The 18,425-nt window shown below is 36.5% G+C and overlaps 1 protein-coding gene across 4 annotated transcripts in view; it reads right to left on the bottom strand.

Moving 5' to 3' along the window:
* PHKB (phosphorylase kinase regulatory subunit beta) overlaps positions 1 to 18,425 on the bottom strand; it is a 164,826-nt gene that overhangs the window by 8,340 nt on the left and 138,061 nt on the right. For all 4 annotated transcript variants that reach the window (XM_072967307.1, XM_072967304.1, XM_072967305.1 and 1 more), the window contains 2 exons: positions 16,604 to 16,806; positions 5,164 to 5,298 (listed from right to left, as the gene is read on the bottom strand). In XM_072967307.1, coding sequence (XP_072823408.1) covers positions 5,164 to 5,298; positions 16,604 to 16,806 — 338 coding nt within the window. The remainder of the gene's footprint in view (positions 1 to 5,163; positions 5,299 to 16,603; positions 16,807 to 18,425) is intronic.

The following is an 18,425-nucleotide window of genomic DNA, read 5'->3' as shown; positions in this document are numbered from 1 at the left end:
TCCCAGACCCAGACTTGTGTGGCTGGGTTCAGTGCTATGCTAAAGAGAAAAAGCCCGAAGGAGTAGGTATTCCTTGGTGATGTTTTACTTTGGATAATCGGTGTGCAAACTGAAAATCCTATACTCTGCATTTGATGTCTTTTCCTATTCCCCTTGTTTGGCGACAATTTAAAAAAATGTATTTTCAGAGTTCTGTGAGGTCATGGTTAATACTATAAAAAGGAGATGTTTGCTTAGAACATAAAAAGTAGAAATGTGTGAATACTCACAGTGGAGGAGAGAATTATTTTAGAACTCTCCTTTGTTTTTATTTTTTTGGCTTTTTATTTTGAAAAATCTTAGACTTACAGAAAAGTAAAAACAAATTAACAAAGTTCCTTTTTACTCAGCTTCTTCTACTTCTGTCATCTTGCATAGCCAATAGTATAACTATCGAAACCAGGAAATAAACATTGATACAATACTATTACTCTATGGACCTTATTCAAATTTTGCCAATTTCACCACAAATTTTCTTGTTTCATTGTAGATCCAATCCAGGACCCTACACTGGATTTAATTTCCAAGTCTCCTTAGGCTCCTCTAATCTGTGACAGTTCCTCAATCTTCCTTTATCTTTCACGACTTTGACATTTTAGAAATGTCAGTTATTTTGTAGAACATACCTCAATTTAGGTTTGTCTGACGTTTCCTCATGATTAGACTTAGATCATGAATTTTTCGCAAGAATGCCCAGAAATGGTTGTATCCTCTACAGTACATCATATCAGGGGGTATGTGATGTTGATGGGTCTTATTACTGGTGATGTTAACCTTGATCATCTGGTTAAGGTGGAGTCTACTGGGTTTCTTGTTCACTGTAAAGTTACTATTTTGCCTTTTGCAATTAAAAAGTATCTTGAATGGAAACACTTCAAAATTATGCAAATTTTCTATTTCTCATCATACTTCCACCCACTAAATACAGCATCCATTGATGGGTCCTGCCTACAACAATTATTATTGTTTCTATTTCCATCATTCCAGCTACACTTTTAATTTAATTTAATTTAATTTAATTTTATTGAGTTATAGTCAGTTTACAATGTTATGTCAATTTCCAGTGTGGAGTACAATTTTTCAGTTATACATAAACATGCATATATTCATTGTCAAATTCTTTTTCACAGTGAGCTACCACAGATCTTGTATATATTTCCCTGTGTTATCCAGTATAATCTTGTTTATCTATTCTACATATGCCTGTCAGTATCTACAAATTTCGAACTCCCAGTCTGTCCCTTTCCACTCCTCCCCACCCCTGGCAACCACAAGTTTGTATTCTGTGTCTATGAGTCTGTTTCTGTTTTATATTTATGTGTTTTGTTTTGTTTTTTTTTTTAGATTCCACATATGAACAGTCTCATATGGTATTTTTCTTTCTCTTTCTGGCTTGCTTCACTAAGAATGACATTCTCCAGGGACATCTATGTTGCTGCAAATGGCGTTATGCTGTCATTTTTATGGCTGAATAGTATTCCACTGTGTAACTATACCACTACTTCTTTATCCAGTCATCTGTTGATGGATATTTAGGCTGTTTCCATATCTTCACTATTGTAAATAGTGCTGCTATGACATTGGGGTATGGGTGTCTGTTTGAAGTAGGGTTTCTTCTGGATATATGTCCAAGAGTCGGATTACTTAAGTCATATGGTAAGTCTATTCCTAGTCTTTTGAGGAATCTCCATACTGTTTTCCACAGTGGCTGCATCAAGCTGCATTCCCACCAGCAGTGTAGGAGGGTTCCCCTTTCTTCACAGCCTCTCCAGCGTTTGTCATTTGTGGACTTTTGAATGATGGCCATTCTGGCTGGTGTGAGGTGATACTTCATTATAGTTTTATTTGCCTTTCTCTGATAATTAGTAATATCGAGCATTTCTATCTACACTTACTAATTGGAATTCTATTGCAATAAGAGTCCCTTCTTTCCCATTTATCTACTTATATCAGTACTGACTCATGGATATTTATTCTATGGGATATAATCCAATATTATCATTATTTATTTTGTTGTTCAAATTGCTCCAGCTTTGGCCATTGAGCCTCCTTCACATTGTCTCCAGTATCCCTCTAACACATCTCTATAATATTTTTGGAGCACTTTCTGGTACCACAAGAAGCTCCAGGCTCATTTGTATTTTTTCTGCCCCAGCCCTGGAATCAACCATTTCTCCAAAAAAAAAAAAAAAAAAAAAACCCAAAACCTTGGAAAAATTAGAAAAATGGTATTGAGAAATTGATATGTGGGCACTAGGTTTGTTCATTGTTGTTGGTGTTTCATTACTTCTAGGTCCTCTCGGTGGACAGAGTTAGGAAAGATACGGCTGTATGCTCACATACAGGTATACACAATCACATTTTTCTGTATCTATCCATTTAGTTAAAAAACATGAATTCTCATAGTGATACTTCCAATTCCAATCCAATACCACAGGGTATTTTCTAGCCACCCTCTTTCCTTCTTTGTAACTACATTCTCCAACAGTGAAAACCCTGGCTCTCATTAGCCACAATATTATTTACTTTTTTATTCAATCTTAGTGTGTACATATACACACACTATATATATATAATTTTTATATAGTTTATTTATATATTTATATATATAGTTTAATGTATTTACATATAATTTATATATATCTTAAAATTTCAGAATTGCTAATTCCTACCTCTATGAGAGAGAAATTTATTATAGAGTACAGTATTCATGTGCAGTGCTTTTTTTGGTTTAGCTTTACAGTGTCCAGTCAATGTTTTCCAAAGGTATGTTGGTTAATTCTTGTCTTCCCCTCCTCCTTCAATGTGGTAATATTACCCGTTTGTAATACAGTGAGGTTCATTTGTCACTGGTTGTAACCTATTTTGGGTACCTTCCACCTGGATTAATTTTAATTAATTATTTATGTGTGGGGAATATAAAACATTAGCACAGTTTAAGACCCAGAGGTATACAAAAATGTATATATTGCTCTGCCCTGTAACCCTACTGCACTATACCTGCATTCCTTCCATCCAGTTCCCACCCTCTCTGAAGGTAACTGATCTCATCAGTTTCTGGTTTATCTTTCCTATATTTCATTTGCACAAATGAAGTGTAGCATACTATATTCTATTGTACTTTTGCTGTTTTTATTTAACAAGATAGCCTAGAAATTACCCCATATCAGTCTATAGAGACCATGCTCATTCTTTTTTCACATAGTATTCCATTGTGTGGATATGTACAGTTTTTCAAATAATCCCCCAGGCTTAGGTCACGAGCATTACAAAATTCGCAATTATAAACAATGATACAATGAATAAACTTGTGCATATATATTTTCATATTGTTGGAGGCTTATCGCCAGGGTAAACTGCTAAAAGTAAGACTGCTGGGTCAAAGAGTAAGTGCACAAGTAGACTTTTTTTAGATGCTGCCAAATTCCCATACAGAAGGGTGTACTCACCAGCTATATGTGAGAGTGTGTTTCCCCACGGCGTCAGCAAATGTTCATTACACTGTTTAACTTTTGCCAGTCTGATAGATGAGAAATGCTATCTCAATATGTTTTAATTTACACTTCTCCAGTTATGAGTTAGTTTGAACATCTTTCTGAATATTTAAGATCTATTTTAAAAATATTTTAAATGAATTGATCAATTATGTATTTCCTTAGGTTTTTGGTTCTTTGTCCCTCAATTTTTAAGATTCCTGGATATTAGCTCTTTGTAACATATGTTTTGTTCCAGTTTCTCAGTTGTCTTTGGCATTGTCCTTTTTTTTTTTACCATGCAAAATGTTGTTTTTAATTTATATATAGTCTTATTAATCTCTTATTGGCCCAGGGTTTGAGTGTCAGTTAGAAAGCCTTTCCCATATTAAGGTTACAAGAGAATTTATCCATGTCTTCTTTTAGCACTAGTAGTGTCATTTTTTTACATTTAGATCATTAATTTCTTTGGAGTTTATTCTTGTATACAGTATAAAATATGGATTTTATTTTGTCTTTTCCAAATGACTATCTAGTTGTCCCATCACTGTTTATTTAAAAAGTCCATCCTTGACCTGGTGATTTGAGATGTCACTGTTATCATACACTAAATTTCCATATGTGCCTGGGGTCTATTTCTGGACTTTCCAGTCTGTTCAACTGTTCTATTTATCTGCTCATGTACTAGTATCATATTATTTTAATTATAGAGGCTTTTAAATATTTTTATTATCTCTTAGGACAAGTCTTTATTTTATTTTTTTTCTGGTAATTCTCACATTTTTTTATATCAATATGAAGCTTAATATTAACTTGTTTAACTCCAACAGCTTGTTGGAACTTTACTGGAAATGCATTAAATTTGTAACAGACACCTTTAAAATGTTGAGTGTTCCTATCTAAGAACAAGGATGCCTTTCCATTTGTTCAGATCTACTTTTGTAGAAGACTTCTTTTCGAGGCATTTTAAGCATATCACTATAACACCTTGGAAAGTACCAAGCACACAAAGACTGCTCAGTAAATGCTTGCCTAAATAATTATGTTAAAGTTCTTCCTGTAATAAAAATAACTCTTCAATTCAATACAATCCATATTTATTTTGCTCTTATTCTAAGTTTAGATAAGTTAAGTCTAAGACAGGGTCTGGCCCAGAAGAAGTTTACAGTCTAATTAGAGTGACAGAGTTACAGACAAGATTGTTTATATAACATTACCAAAGCCAAACTTCCACACCAAAATGTTGGGAGGAGATGGTGAGCACTACAGAGGATCAGAAAGGATATTGACCAAAGTGGTATGAAGTGTTACATTCTGCACAGAATAATAAAAATGAAGTAATATTTACAAACTATACCCAAAAAACGTAGAAAATTCAGGATAACACAAAATCACAACTGAAGACAAACATTTTAATCAGTGTCTCTGTGTATATGGCCCATCTAGTATAGTGGTCTAGTGGTCTCTGATACAATGCTGTATTTTATTTCTTAACAATGTCTTACTAATTACACATACATATTATAAATATTTTTATTTATATAATATATAATATATAATATATATATAATTAGTAAGACATTGTTAAGAAATACATATAATGTTGTTATAAATCCAGAGTGTCCTGTAGGTAACAAAGGACCCTCATTACCTTCCACTCTGTTGAGGCTGGAGAATATCCAACAGAAGCTGTTTCACTTCACTAGGTGAGAGCTGATATAAGTCCTTGGCTGGCTTGTTTCCACCACGGATCTGTAGTTCATACTCCATAGCATGGATGATCCACCTGAAACAAAACAGGGGAAGAAGCATGAATCAGTAGCTCCTGAAATAAAATCATCTTGTGCTTCTCACGACAATACGTTTAACAGCACTGACCCATCCAACAAGGAATGATGAAAAGGCCATTTAAATTTCCTGAACTGCTGATATAATTACCTCCATCAAGATTACGTGACATCATCAGACTCTTAAAAAATGAGGCCTGCTCTTGCATATATAGTTAGGTAATAAAACATGAAAACAGGCAGGGACTCAGGTTCTTACCAAATGAGAGTCTACTAATTTGGTACAGTGGTATACAGTGCACAAAGAGCTGCCACACTACTATTATTTTCTTAATACTCGACACATGCAAAAAACAAATAGAATAAAAATAATTCATTTTAAAAATGGGCTGAGATATGCTATTATATATAAATGTTCCTTTCCCAGTAAAGACAAATTTTTTTTTTACCTACTTCCTTTATTTTGCAGTCAGTCCCTTGTAATTGGAAGGAGAAGTGTGTGCCTTTGAAATATAGGAACACAGTTATAATTTAATTATAGTAGCATAGATGGGAACATACTTTAATCAAAAGATTTCAGAAGAATCTATTCTTTACCAGATATTTAAATGCTGACCATAGAAAATGTTTTCATTACAGAAAGAGCTTCAATATAATTCTTTAGAAAAGCACTATTTGCGTGCCTGGTATAGTTATATGCTTAGAAATGTCTAAAATATTTAATTATTTTATGTGTAAGTATTTTATTCTTTAATTTGAGGAGCTTTTAATAAGTATTTTTACAGTTTCATCTCATTTCATTTACTGTTTTCTGAGGAAAGAACTTAGGTAAACTAGTTATGCAAACCAAAGAAAACTCTGGAAAGAATACTGTGCCTTAGGGAACCAGAACTCTGCATACCGTGAGGAAAAGTGAGGGAATTAGTTTTACACAAATAAAAGCAGATTCCTGTGCTTCATCCTTACACCCTTTGTGAACACTGAATAGCAGACAGAGACGGAGAAGCTCAGCATCTGGAAAGAATGTGTCTTCATTCACTCGTGATCTGTGGAGCCAGGCCACAGGTAGAAATATCTAGTTACAGCAACCAAGATTTAAAGTAGAGAAGTTCCTGCATTCAGATATATCAATATCTTTCTCTTGATTCACTTCTTCAAAAGACTGCCCACAAGGTTATTATAGGTATAGAGATGAAAAAGTTAGGTGGAAATAAGGATTATAGTCCTTCTTTCTGCCAATGATGGTTTGCAACACAACACTGATGCATCCTCAAGGGATGACCTTCATGTCTCTCAATGCAGAAGATGGTAAGAAAAATGCCTTCCCAGTTGAGCCAGAAGTGATATTAACCAAGCACATCACCCTGCCTGCTGGGCCGGGCAGAGGCCACACGGCAATGTGTCCCTGCTCTGTGACTGCTCCAGGCTCACTGCCCTCTGCTAAGGCAACTCTCAGCTCTTTTTCCTACCCTCTTCCCTCTTCTTTGTTGTCGCCATTTATGGAAGTTTGGAACTTAATTAGTTTGCCAATCAAAAGCAGATTATGTGTTGCATGACACTGAGACAGATTATAGAGGCATGAGAGAGACACAGGATGAGACAGAATAATTAAAAAAATACAGATCATTACTATTACCACTGATAGTACATGATACATATTTAACAGTTGCTCTTATGTAAGAACAGTAAAGATGACAAGGTATTTACAAACAATAAAATAAATGTGCACTTCCTGATATGTGCAACAGAAGAACATGTGACAGAAGTAGGATTTACAATTTGCACTTCTCAAACCAGCTGAAAAGAAAAGCTGAGCTAAACCTATACTATTGCCAAAGACTAGAATTTCTTTACCTGTTCACCTTCATTATTACAAACTGCATTTAGTCAAATTATTATTCAAGCATTAAAGTCATAAGGATATAGTTACTTCAGATGTTTTAAAGTTGCTTATGAAATCAGTTGTTACAGCAACATTTCAGTTACAATAAACTGCTCCATGGACTCTCCTTAATTTAAAAAAATTCTATTTTTAATTCTACAGATTAGAGAAGTTGTCTTCTATTTATTATTCTATTTCTTTATTAGGCATTTACAATCTACATTTGAGGCAGCTTATAACAGAAGAAACATCAATGTAAAAATCTAAAGACCAGCCTTTAGTTCCCCACAAACAAGATAATGGCATGAAAAGAAAAATGGGGGTAGGGTGGACTGTTCTAGATTAAAAGTGACTTAAGAAATGTAACAACAAATGCCATGTGTGGGCCTTGTTTGGGATCCTAGTTTTTTTTTTTAAAGTCATTTTGGAGACAACCAGAGAAATATAAATAAAAATTGAGTATCAGGTAATATTAAAATTATTGCTAATTTTGGTGAGTGTGATAATGGTACTGTGGTTATTAAGAAAGTGTCCTTTTTTCTTACTTTAGATATATATTTACTAAAATATTGAGGGGTAAAAATCAAAATGTCTGGGATTTATTTTATAATCTACAACAACAAAAAAGATGAAGCAAATATGGTAAATGTAAATTACTAACAATTGCTTATATCCATTTAAATAATGGCTACATGGACATTTACCAAATTATTCTCTTACTACACATTTAAATTTTTTCATAATGAAAAGCAAAAACAATAAAGACAGACATGAATACTAATTCTGTCACTTACCAACCGAACCCCATTTGCAAGTTATTTTTCAAATGGGAATATTACTATTACTTGTTCAGCTCATTTTATGAAATTACTTTAAGGAATAAATAAGACAGTGTTATGTTAAAAGGTTTCTGAAATTATAGAGTTCAGTTGTTATGTTCAATTGTTATATTCAAATTATGTTAGCAAACTCCTTTTATTTGACTTTTCTAGGAAGGTAATACAATTTTAATTCAAGTCTAAGTGCCACATCCATTTAACTCAGGAGGTATCCTCTTCTAAACTAAGTAACTTTAAGTTTCTTAAAACATTTTTTTTAAGGTCCTCCAAAAACTTGAGTTATTAAAACTAAACATTATCTATTACATTTACTTTTAAAATCTTCATTTTATTTTTTAAAATTTTTTGTTATTTTGGGGGGGAGATAATTAGGTTTTTTTCTTTGTTTGTTTGTTTATTATTTTTAATGGAGGTACTGGGTATTGAACCCAGGACCTCTTGCATGCTAAACAAGCACTCTACCAACTGAGCTATACCCTCCCTCTTAAAATCTTCAATATCATGAGTAAAGATAGTTGGAGATCTAAAAATTTCCCCTCAGGCTTCTGTTTACAAAATCTCACAGTTCTGTGAGCAAATTATAGAAAGCATTGCACTCAACAGCCACCAAAGAAAGGTGGCTGTTCTTCATTCATTGGAGCACATATAACTTATTTGCCAGATTGTTAAAACACATTATTTATTCAAAAATACTGGCCAAACTAATATTTTTAGCTTGGAACTCTTCAAAGACTACAATACAAACAGCAAAACAGCCTCAGATGTGAACTACTACACAGCAATCAGAGGCTTAGAGAAAGTAAATAACCAAGTGAATAACACAGCTAAGAAAACCAAAGACATTTTATCCATTTTTAGAACTACTGATACAAAAGGGCATCGATTCCTTTGCATGGGAAAATCTGCCTTCTTGCCCTGATTGCTAATGACAGAGTCACCACACCTGATCTGACAATCTCAATGTAAAAGCCCTTAATGCAAAGTGGGGAAAGCAAGCAACTGTGGAAGGTCAAAAGAACGAAGGTTATCCTTGGACCAGGTCCTTATAAATTCAGTCTGTCCCAACCAGGGACATGCTCTACTTGCTAATAAGCAAATGAGAAAGTGCCAGATACACACGACTGACCAGATCAACCTTCAAACGTATCATGGTTTGACTTGAGGACGATGAATTCCTCCGCACTGCTGGAAAAGTGTGGAGAGGCGGACTAGTATTCCCCTACAGTTCTGAGAATAAACAAGCTTATCCTTCTAAATACTCTCTTGATGTGAGGTTAGTTAGCATATTGTGCATGTATTGGCATTTTTCTTTCCAACCTGCCCCAATCGAGGAGAGTATATAAAATAAAGTACATGGAAGTATGACATCATTGGTAAATCAGACCAGCTGCCATTTTTCTAAAAAAATGCCATAAAGCACAGCAGTGATTCATAGCAAGAAACAACTTTTAAAGTAATCATTTTGAAGTTATTTCAAGATACTAAGACGTATTTCCCAAGTTTACTGTTAAACAAATGAACAAAGAACGGTCTGTGTAAGCATTTTACCAAGTTATATGATGGGAGAATGGAAGTTGCAAGAAGGGACTGTTTTGTTTGTTTCATGTCAACATGGACAGAGTGACAATTTGATGAGGCAAAGTGAGCTTCCTGTTTGGTGAATGTTGATCACTCACAACTCTTATGTCCGATCTAATCAGAATGGAATAGAGGCAGGAGAACTCCTCATCTCACTTCCTTACCTCATACCATATGTCAAAAGCAAAATCCTTTGAATGAGTATCAAACCATGCTAATGACCTCAGAACTGTAATTGTCTCCTTTTTCCTTTACTGCCCACGCAGTGTTACTCTCTGGTACCTATGACACCAATGGCTCTCCCTAACCACTGGATGTGTGATCCACAGATGCAGCTGTGGGCGTTAGAAGACAAGACATGCATGGATCATAACTGCTTACAGAGGATGTCCTGGTGGTATGAAAAGCAGGAATGAAAAAGGCTTCATAACATATATCCTCAAGGGCTATCTCTCACTAAAGCCTGAATGACAGACCCAGAGCAGAAAGCAGTTGATTGGAGGTCTTCACAGTAATGGGCCTGTCAGGAACTTGATCTATTTCAACATGAAAGCTGGAGCACAAATCAATAATGAGACAGCAAATCAAATCATTATCAGACTGGAATACCATTCCTGTGAGCAGGTTAATTCTGTTCACTGGAGTGCCTGACAGCAGTAAGGTTGAAGAAATTGCATTGGCAGGATTAACCTTGGAAAAAAGAGAAAAGAAACATGGTGGCATTGGTTTAAAGCAATTGAGGCAGTGGGTGATGTAGAGAAATAAATTTTAAAAACCGAAAAAACTTAGAGAGGTTAAAACAGAGAGATAAAACATAATACATAGTACAGGAGAATTATGGGTAAGCTACACCACAACTTAAATAAATGTTCCTGTATTTTATGTCCATTCAGCCTGAAGAATGCTGGCATTTCAGGAAGAATATGGTGCTAAGAGCTGACTGAACCATCAGTTTCTTCAATCATCATCATCAACATTTAAAAGAAAGACACAACAGTAAAAAGTCAGATATAAATGAGTCTGAAATGCTTTAATTAACATAAGGAACTGAAAAAAAAGAGTGTTTTCTGTAAATGCCCTCCCTTCTTTCTTTTAAAATCATGCTACAAACACAAACGGGTGACTTAGAAGAGCAGTAAATTCAACAGTTTGTAAGAAATTTGACATTCAAGGACTCTATAAATGAGTAATTTGTTCATCAATTTTAAGTAAACTAAAACCTTCCAGGGGCTAATTCAAGGTAAATTTTGTAAAGAAATATATTAATACAGCACGTGTTTGCTGCTGGCAGTAAATTAATGTTCAAGGAAGCCATTCACTTAAGGAGCTGAGGTCTGAAGTAAAATTTATTAACGATAAAGTATAATTAAAATACATTAAAAAGACACAAAATATCTTTTTTCTTTTCAGAGGGACACTATCACAAGCACCACAGACAGGATAACTGCAATTCTCTGAGGTTGTCGGCTATTCCTAGGTAGAGACAGGGTTCCAAACCCTTTCTGTTAATGTGGTGTAACAGCACTGTGGGCACAGGGATTTTTGAGTATCTGCTATGTGCCTTATGAGGTCCCACCAGGTGATGGAAGGGTGAGACCATGTCAGATGGCAGCAGAGGATCCAAAAGGGATTTTGAGTCAATGTTTCTATATGAAATGCTCAGGGATCATTCCACTGGGCCTTGAAGGAGAATCAACTATGGTGGAAAGGGATACATCCAGGGTGAATGTGTCTTGCAGGAATAGAGGGTCTTTGCAAACCAAGTACTGAAAGACAAGGGTGAGTATGTGTGTATGTGTTGGTTGAGGGTGGGGGTAGGGATGAGTGGAGTGCAGGGTGGGATCCTCTTCTTTAGGATTTGTGGTGTGAAGAAATCCCCAGAGGTACTTGTCCTCCAAAAGTCACAGGATAGAGATTCTCAAATTACCAAATGTCATAGCAATTAACCATTTTAGTTTGGTCCTTTGCAAAAGATATTCCCTTTCCTTATCCAGAATCTCCACAATCCAATGAGGAAGCAGAAGCAGTGACAGTCTACCTATTTTCTAGACAAGAGAGTGGAAGGAGGGTGGGGAAGCATAAACTCCAGAATCATTCACCCCAGGTTCAAGTCCTGGTTCTTGGTCTTGTGACCATGGGCAAATTATTTGGCTGAATTTTCACAGCATCTTAATGTATCTCTTGCACTGTACAGGGGCTAACTTAGAATAAGTTCTAAGTCATCCCCATTTTCTTGGTTTCATGATAAATAAAGGGGGCAATCTTATTTCTTATGTTTGTTAACTTGTAACTATTCAGCATCCTTGGTGTGTCTTGGACTGTACAAGCTACACAGTACTGATCCTACACTGGAGAAATAACAAACTGAAGACAAAACACATCAGGAACCAATGCACATCACAGCTACTACATGAATACTTGAGTACAAAAATGGGTCATAGGTTGAAATCATGTAGGAGGGACCATAAAGGTCAAAGGTTTTAGACATAAACAGTAGGGCCTCTTTCCTTGAGAAAAGAGCGACAGTACACCTACATGAAAACATGCACAAAGGACTTAAGGCTGAAGAACAAGAACTCTGGAGTCAGGCTGTCCTGGGAATAAACCCCAGTTCTTTCATGTACTGATTTGACTAGGAGAAGTCACCTAAGCTCTCTGAATCTCAGGTTGTTTAAAATGGGGGTCCCAGTGTCTACCTCAAGGCTGCTGTATGGATTAAATCAGATAATACATATGAAGTATTTTTAGCATATTGCCTAGCATATAAAAGGTGTTCAATAAATTGTATCTGTGGTATGGAGGAGGGGCGGAGGGAAATTTTGAGTGCAGTAACATGTTACTCATTCATGCATTCCCTTAGATCCTTCCTGGGAATGCTACATTATAAGGCAATTTGTACCATACTTTGATGTGATTAATGGTACAACATTAATGAATAAATGGAGAAAGTGCCACATCCTTCTGTCCTCTCTCTATATGACTAGATTTTCATATAAACGAGGCCCTGTCTAACTTTGTCATTTCCTGAAGGGAAATGTACAAACCAAATGCATTTACCAAAATTAAGAGCCCTTTCTTTCTTTCTCTAATGAGTAGAGAGACATGCTAGCTTGTGTTTTTCCTAAACTTCCCCATCATGAGCTCAAGGCAAACGACCTGAACCTACTTATAACCTATGTTAAGCAATCTGTCAAATTTCATTGAACATCTCCTGTGAGCTAGACCATGATACAGACAGGAAGACAAAGTCTAGTTTCTATCCTTAGCAGAAGTAACTTTCTTAAATTAATTATTGCTTATTTAAAAAAAAATTAGACTTCTCTCCAAGTGACAATGCCCCAGTGTTTAGAGCTGACATGTGAGTCCAGCATATGGGGGGAAACATACACATTAAGTTGGGCAGGGACACTGTTCATGCCTACAGCTGGAATCTAATGCCACAGTGAGTTCCAGGATGACTTTCAGGACAGTGAACAATTGAACCTTCCTGGCAAATTTCTTCATTAGGAGGTTTCTGCTATCATTAAAACACTAAGTCACATGTTCTATCCTGGCTTTTTTATTTGGCGTGACAGCTTAAGATAAAAAAGAGTGCCTTATTTCTCACAGAAGGCACTGAACATATAGACTAGCAGACACAAAAACAGGGAGAAAACGATTTTTAGAACAAACTAAACATACTTCATTCCCACGCAGAGAAAGAAGTTTCAGGTCAGATTCGGATTCAAGAAAGAAAATCACACTGGATTTTTGAGAGAACATATTAGCCTAAAATGCTGAATAAGCAGTAAAGGAAAAACCTACTAGAGGCTAAAAAACACCACATTGTAAAATCCTGGGGAACAGTCAGCTTTCACTCTAAGGCTTTGTTTAAATCACAGCAAGGCTGACTATCACTTAAAGAGGCTCTCCCAAGTAGAACATTTATTACAAAAAATGCGCTTTGGAAGAGTTATAACCCACCCTTCTCAGTCAGCCTCAGAGAAATGCCTGAGTCTGTGATGACAGAGTACTTTTCATCATGCCTGTATGGATATGAAGGATCACGTTTCTTTTCATTTGGAGACACCTCACATGGAAGACCACTTCTGTACCCTCATATGTAGTCAAGAGTTGGAGGCGGCAATTTGAGAGCAAACAGAGACTGAATAAACCAGGGTATGACTCAAAGTGCTTAAAATTGATTTGGAATAACTCTAAAGCTTTGAAAGGAACTATTTTAAGGGATAAAAATGAAGGTCAGGTTCTACACAGAATGAGTTCATGTCTCAATCAAGAGAAAGAGGAGATAAAGGATGGAAGCTCACCTGAAATATACTCTAGCTGAAATCAGGCAAAAAGTTCAAAGAATAGTAACCTCAACTAAAAAAATTTAAATAAAACCGAAAAATATAACTTACAAAGTAGAAATCTCCCAGAGAAAATAACTGACACCGATTTTATCTATATTCCCCCCCACACATTATACATATGTATATATAGTATTATTATTATTTTTTTAATAAAAGATGGAACAATATATTTGAAACTTTTCCTGCACTTAGTTTACCTAGGACACTTATAAATGTCAGTCTGTTGACTTTATCTTGTCACTTGTAATTGCTGCACAGCATTTTACTAGTGCACGGCCGTAACAACTTATGTGAACTATTTCCTACTGACGGATATCTGGGTTGTTCCCAATGTTTCACTGTTTCAAACAACGCTGAAATGAAGCCTCGTGTTAAAGTATATCTACAATTCCTAGAACGAGAACTGTTGAAACAAGGGGCATGCGTATACTTCCCAATAAGCAACTAGATTTTTATGTAATTTTCTGAAGAAAAAAAATGGGTAATCATTTTTCACAACGTGCTTCATACTCACATGCAAAATTAAAGGGAAATGAAAAGAAATGAAAGGGAAATCAACCCAGCAACAAAGAAGAAAGAAAAAAAGTAACAACAAAAAAGCCTGGTAAATAGGAAACAAAATAAAATGGCAAGAATAAGTCCAAATATAAATGAAATGGCACAAATATGATATATATATAGAGAGAGAGAGAGAGAGAGAGCGAGCTATGAAAAGATAATCTGATTGGATTAAAAGTAAATACACTATTCCATTGACCCGTATGTCTATCTTGATGCCAGTACTACACTGCCTTGATTATTATAGCTTTGTTAAGTCTTGAAATCAGAACTGTCTGTTTAGTTCTGCAGCTTTCTCCTCCTTTTCCCCAGTTGCTTTGTCTATTCTGAATGCTTTGCATTTCCATAAAAATTTTAAAATCAGTTGTCAATTTCTACCAAGAAAGCCTGCTGGGATTTTCATTGGGATTGCATAGAATCTATAGATCAATTTAGAAAGAACTTAAATTTCAACAGTCTCTGGAAGATTCTCAAATATTTGGAAACTAAATAATACACTTCTAAATAACCCTTAGATCAATGTAAAAATAAAAATAAAAATTAGAAAATATTTGGAACTGAACGTGAATAAAAATGCAGCATATCAATTAAAAAAAGGAAACACAGTATAAATGTTAAATATAAAAGACATATCTCTACAATATGAAAAAAGAACACTGCAGGTAAAGGTATGGAAGACAGTATACCGAGCTAATCATGACAAGAAAAGAAAGCAGGCATGGCAGGAACAGACAACAAGAATTCACTTGTTGTATTTTATGTGCTGTAATGGTGTCATGGTTATGGTTTTAAAAAGTCCTTATCTCTTAGAGACTCACACTGAAGTAGTCACAGATTAAATGATACGATGGGTTTGCTTTAAATCTGGGCGTGGGGATGTGGGTGGGGTGGGCAGTAGGTAGGGGTAAGAGTGAAGGGAGATTGGCCATTTGATGATGTTGTTGATGCTGGATAACATTATGGGCTTTATTATGCTAATCTCTGTACTTGTGTAGCTGTTTGAAATTAAAAATAATTTTTTAAAAGAACTCAAGTAGAAAATACATGACAAAAAGGAAGATATATTGTTAAAACTATGAGGTAGTTGGACAAAAACAAAGCATCAAAGTATATAAAGCAAAACCGATAAAAATGCAAGGAGAAATCATGAGAACATTTTACGATTTGTCAGCAGTGGAGGATCCAGCAGAACAGAAGTAGTAAAGATACTGATGAACTAATTATACACTTAGCAAGCCATCCACTTCTCCCCACTCACACACATTCACGTGTATTTGTGCTATGGGAATATTCTTTTACCGTTAGAGAACATATTCATGTGATACTTGGACAATCAAAAATACGTTTAAAAACTGAAAAGCGATATTTATACTGTATTTGGCTGTGGTAAGCTTTTTAAACATACTATGTCGTTCCATCTCACGTAAAACAGTGAGGCTGGTATGAAAGCAAGGGGAGAGGTTCAGCCCTCCGTCCCAGGTCACTGATGTGGTAGGTGACAGTCAGGGCCTGCACTCACCCCTGCTGAAGGCCAGAGCCTTACCACACTGCCTCACACAATTCTTGATAAAGAAGATTCAAGATCACCCGAGCCTTACTTTCAATTTCCTCTCCAAACAGAACACTTACGATTTTAATGATTAAAAATTAGATTTTAGTAGAAAAATGGATGCAGAATACTCTTAAAATGGCCAAAATTTTATCTGAGTATGTCCTCCTGACACCTCATTTTACTAAAAAAAAAAAAAAAAAAATTCTTGTCTGAAGGCTTATCCACTTTATAGGAATTTTCATAAGTATTGTACATAGCGGGTTTTGTTTGCTTGTTTAACGTGATGCAGCTGTTTAAATCCCTGGAATGTGATTTTGTCAGAGAACAGAGTTACTTCACTCTATCTAACTAACGTGTGAGTTAAATAAAGAGGAGGATTTTTTTAGGCCACTGGTATTTCTTCACACTACCAGACATTGCCTCTACAACTTAAGGGAAGATGCACTTTCCTAAATATCCACCAGATGTGGGGCAGCACTTCACTCAGAGGCTGAGGACAACCTGAACAATTCTCTTTATGCAAATGCAAAGTACTTTACTCACCCAATTCGTATTTTCAGCATGCCACTGAATAACTCAGGGTTATTGGAGATGATCCAGCCAATGTGGATGACCAGCTCTTGCTGAAGGACCGCCTCCCTCTCATCATTGGTGTTACACTTGTAATAGATGATGTTCTTAATCACTCTTGGAGACAAAGGATTAGAGATAACCTCTTCTTCATGCCCAAAGGCACCCAGAGTTACCTACAGGTGGCAACATTTTATTGTAAAAATTTCCTAGCTACCAACAGATCAAAGAAAAAACATTCAAGGCTCAGGATGACTGGCAGGCTGAAATTACTCTATGCCAGCTAGAGAATTAGGTGGAATAACTGTTCCTGCTGTTTATTAAAATGGCTTTCAAAGCATGACTCCCGCTGGAGTTCATGATGGTTCAGTCTGGTCTAAAATATAAGGGCAGGTGAGGGTTCCAGTTAGGGGAGTGGAGGAGAGTGGATAAAAGCACGGAAGGAATATAAATAACCATTAAGATAAAATTATTCTGAATGACTTTAATATGAGAAACTCCCCAGAGAAACCAGAATACCCTGAATAGTTTTACTTTACTGCACGGTCTACACAATTTAGCATCTGGGAGTATATTCTTCACTTCTTTTACAGTTCCTCATGCGGAACTTTCTGCTCTTTAACAACACTGTAACCTTTTCAAAGGCAAGTGCGAGGTCTTGGAGCTGTAGCGTAGCTTCACTTTTCCCGGCATAGTGCCAGGCACCTAGTGAGTGTTAAAATGCTTGTTGATGCATATCTCGCCCGTGGAGGGGAACACACGAGGCTGCTCACAAGCCTGGGAAATGAGAAAGCACAGAGGGAAATGGCAACGAAAATTCAAAGCCGAAAGTGCTGTAGAAGCTGGGCAAGAGGATTACTCTGCTCTCCCTTTCTCCTCTGTCCTCAGCATTTTGCCTCCCAGAAGAGTCTGCGGCCCCTCCTTCCTCCTCATTACCTCCCTCCCGCTCTCTTCGTTGGACAGTGCACAATTATAAGAGGCAGGAGAAAGAAGAGCAGATCAAAGGGCCCTTCTGTTTTCTGAGATGAGGGGAGAGAGCAGAAGGTGGGTCTTTTGCCCCAACTTTGTGATGGAGGGAGAAATGCTGGTTTATTGTAACACAAGTGGTACCAACCAGTTAGTCCAAGTGTGATTACTTGTATTAAAACGTCAGTGTTACAAGAAAAAAACAAACCGAAGGCACATCATTGCCTCTGCAAGCAATGATGACTAAACCCCTATTTCATTCCAGAGAGCTTGCGGTGATCTGAAAGTGCTTCGTAGAAACAATATTGCTTCAGTTCTTAGGGTGGCATTTCATAAATGAGTGAAAGCAAACTTGGAATGTTCCATTCTCATTTCTTTCTTGTGAAGGGGTAAGATGCAGCCAATGAATGGACTTCATACACCTAAAGTGAAGCTGTCAGCCTCGCAGGTACCCAGCTCCATGTAAGTGACTGTTTTCCTGGGAGACGTGCCGGCCTAATAGGCAGTGGTCCAGCCACAGCCTCAGGATAGGCTCCAGGCCTTCAGGGTGTGAGGAGCAGACTCTCAGCATCACAGGCTGTCAGCCACTCCAGATCTTCCCTAGAACGGACATGACCAGCTCTGACCTACCCCTTCCCCACCTGTCAGGTGCAAACGACCTTCTTGTATGCTCACGTGAAGCAGAACGAACTATATTTTCAGATATACTACACAGGCCTAAAAGCCAAGGAAAGACAGCTTCCCCAAATCTGTTTACTTTCTTTCAGAGGTGGCTCAGTCCAAGGACTCTGTTGTGAGATATGAGTGCTGCGGTGAGGAAAGGCACTGG

This window comes from Vicugna pacos, chromosome 9 (assembly GCF_048564905.1).
Source record: "Vicugna pacos chromosome 9, VicPac4, whole genome shotgun sequence".
Classification (NCBI taxonomy): Eukaryota; Metazoa; Chordata; class Mammalia; order Artiodactyla; family Camelidae; genus Vicugna; species Vicugna pacos.
The sequence above is the reverse complement of the archived record's forward strand: the minus strand, read 5'-3'. Positions and strand labels throughout refer to the sequence as shown.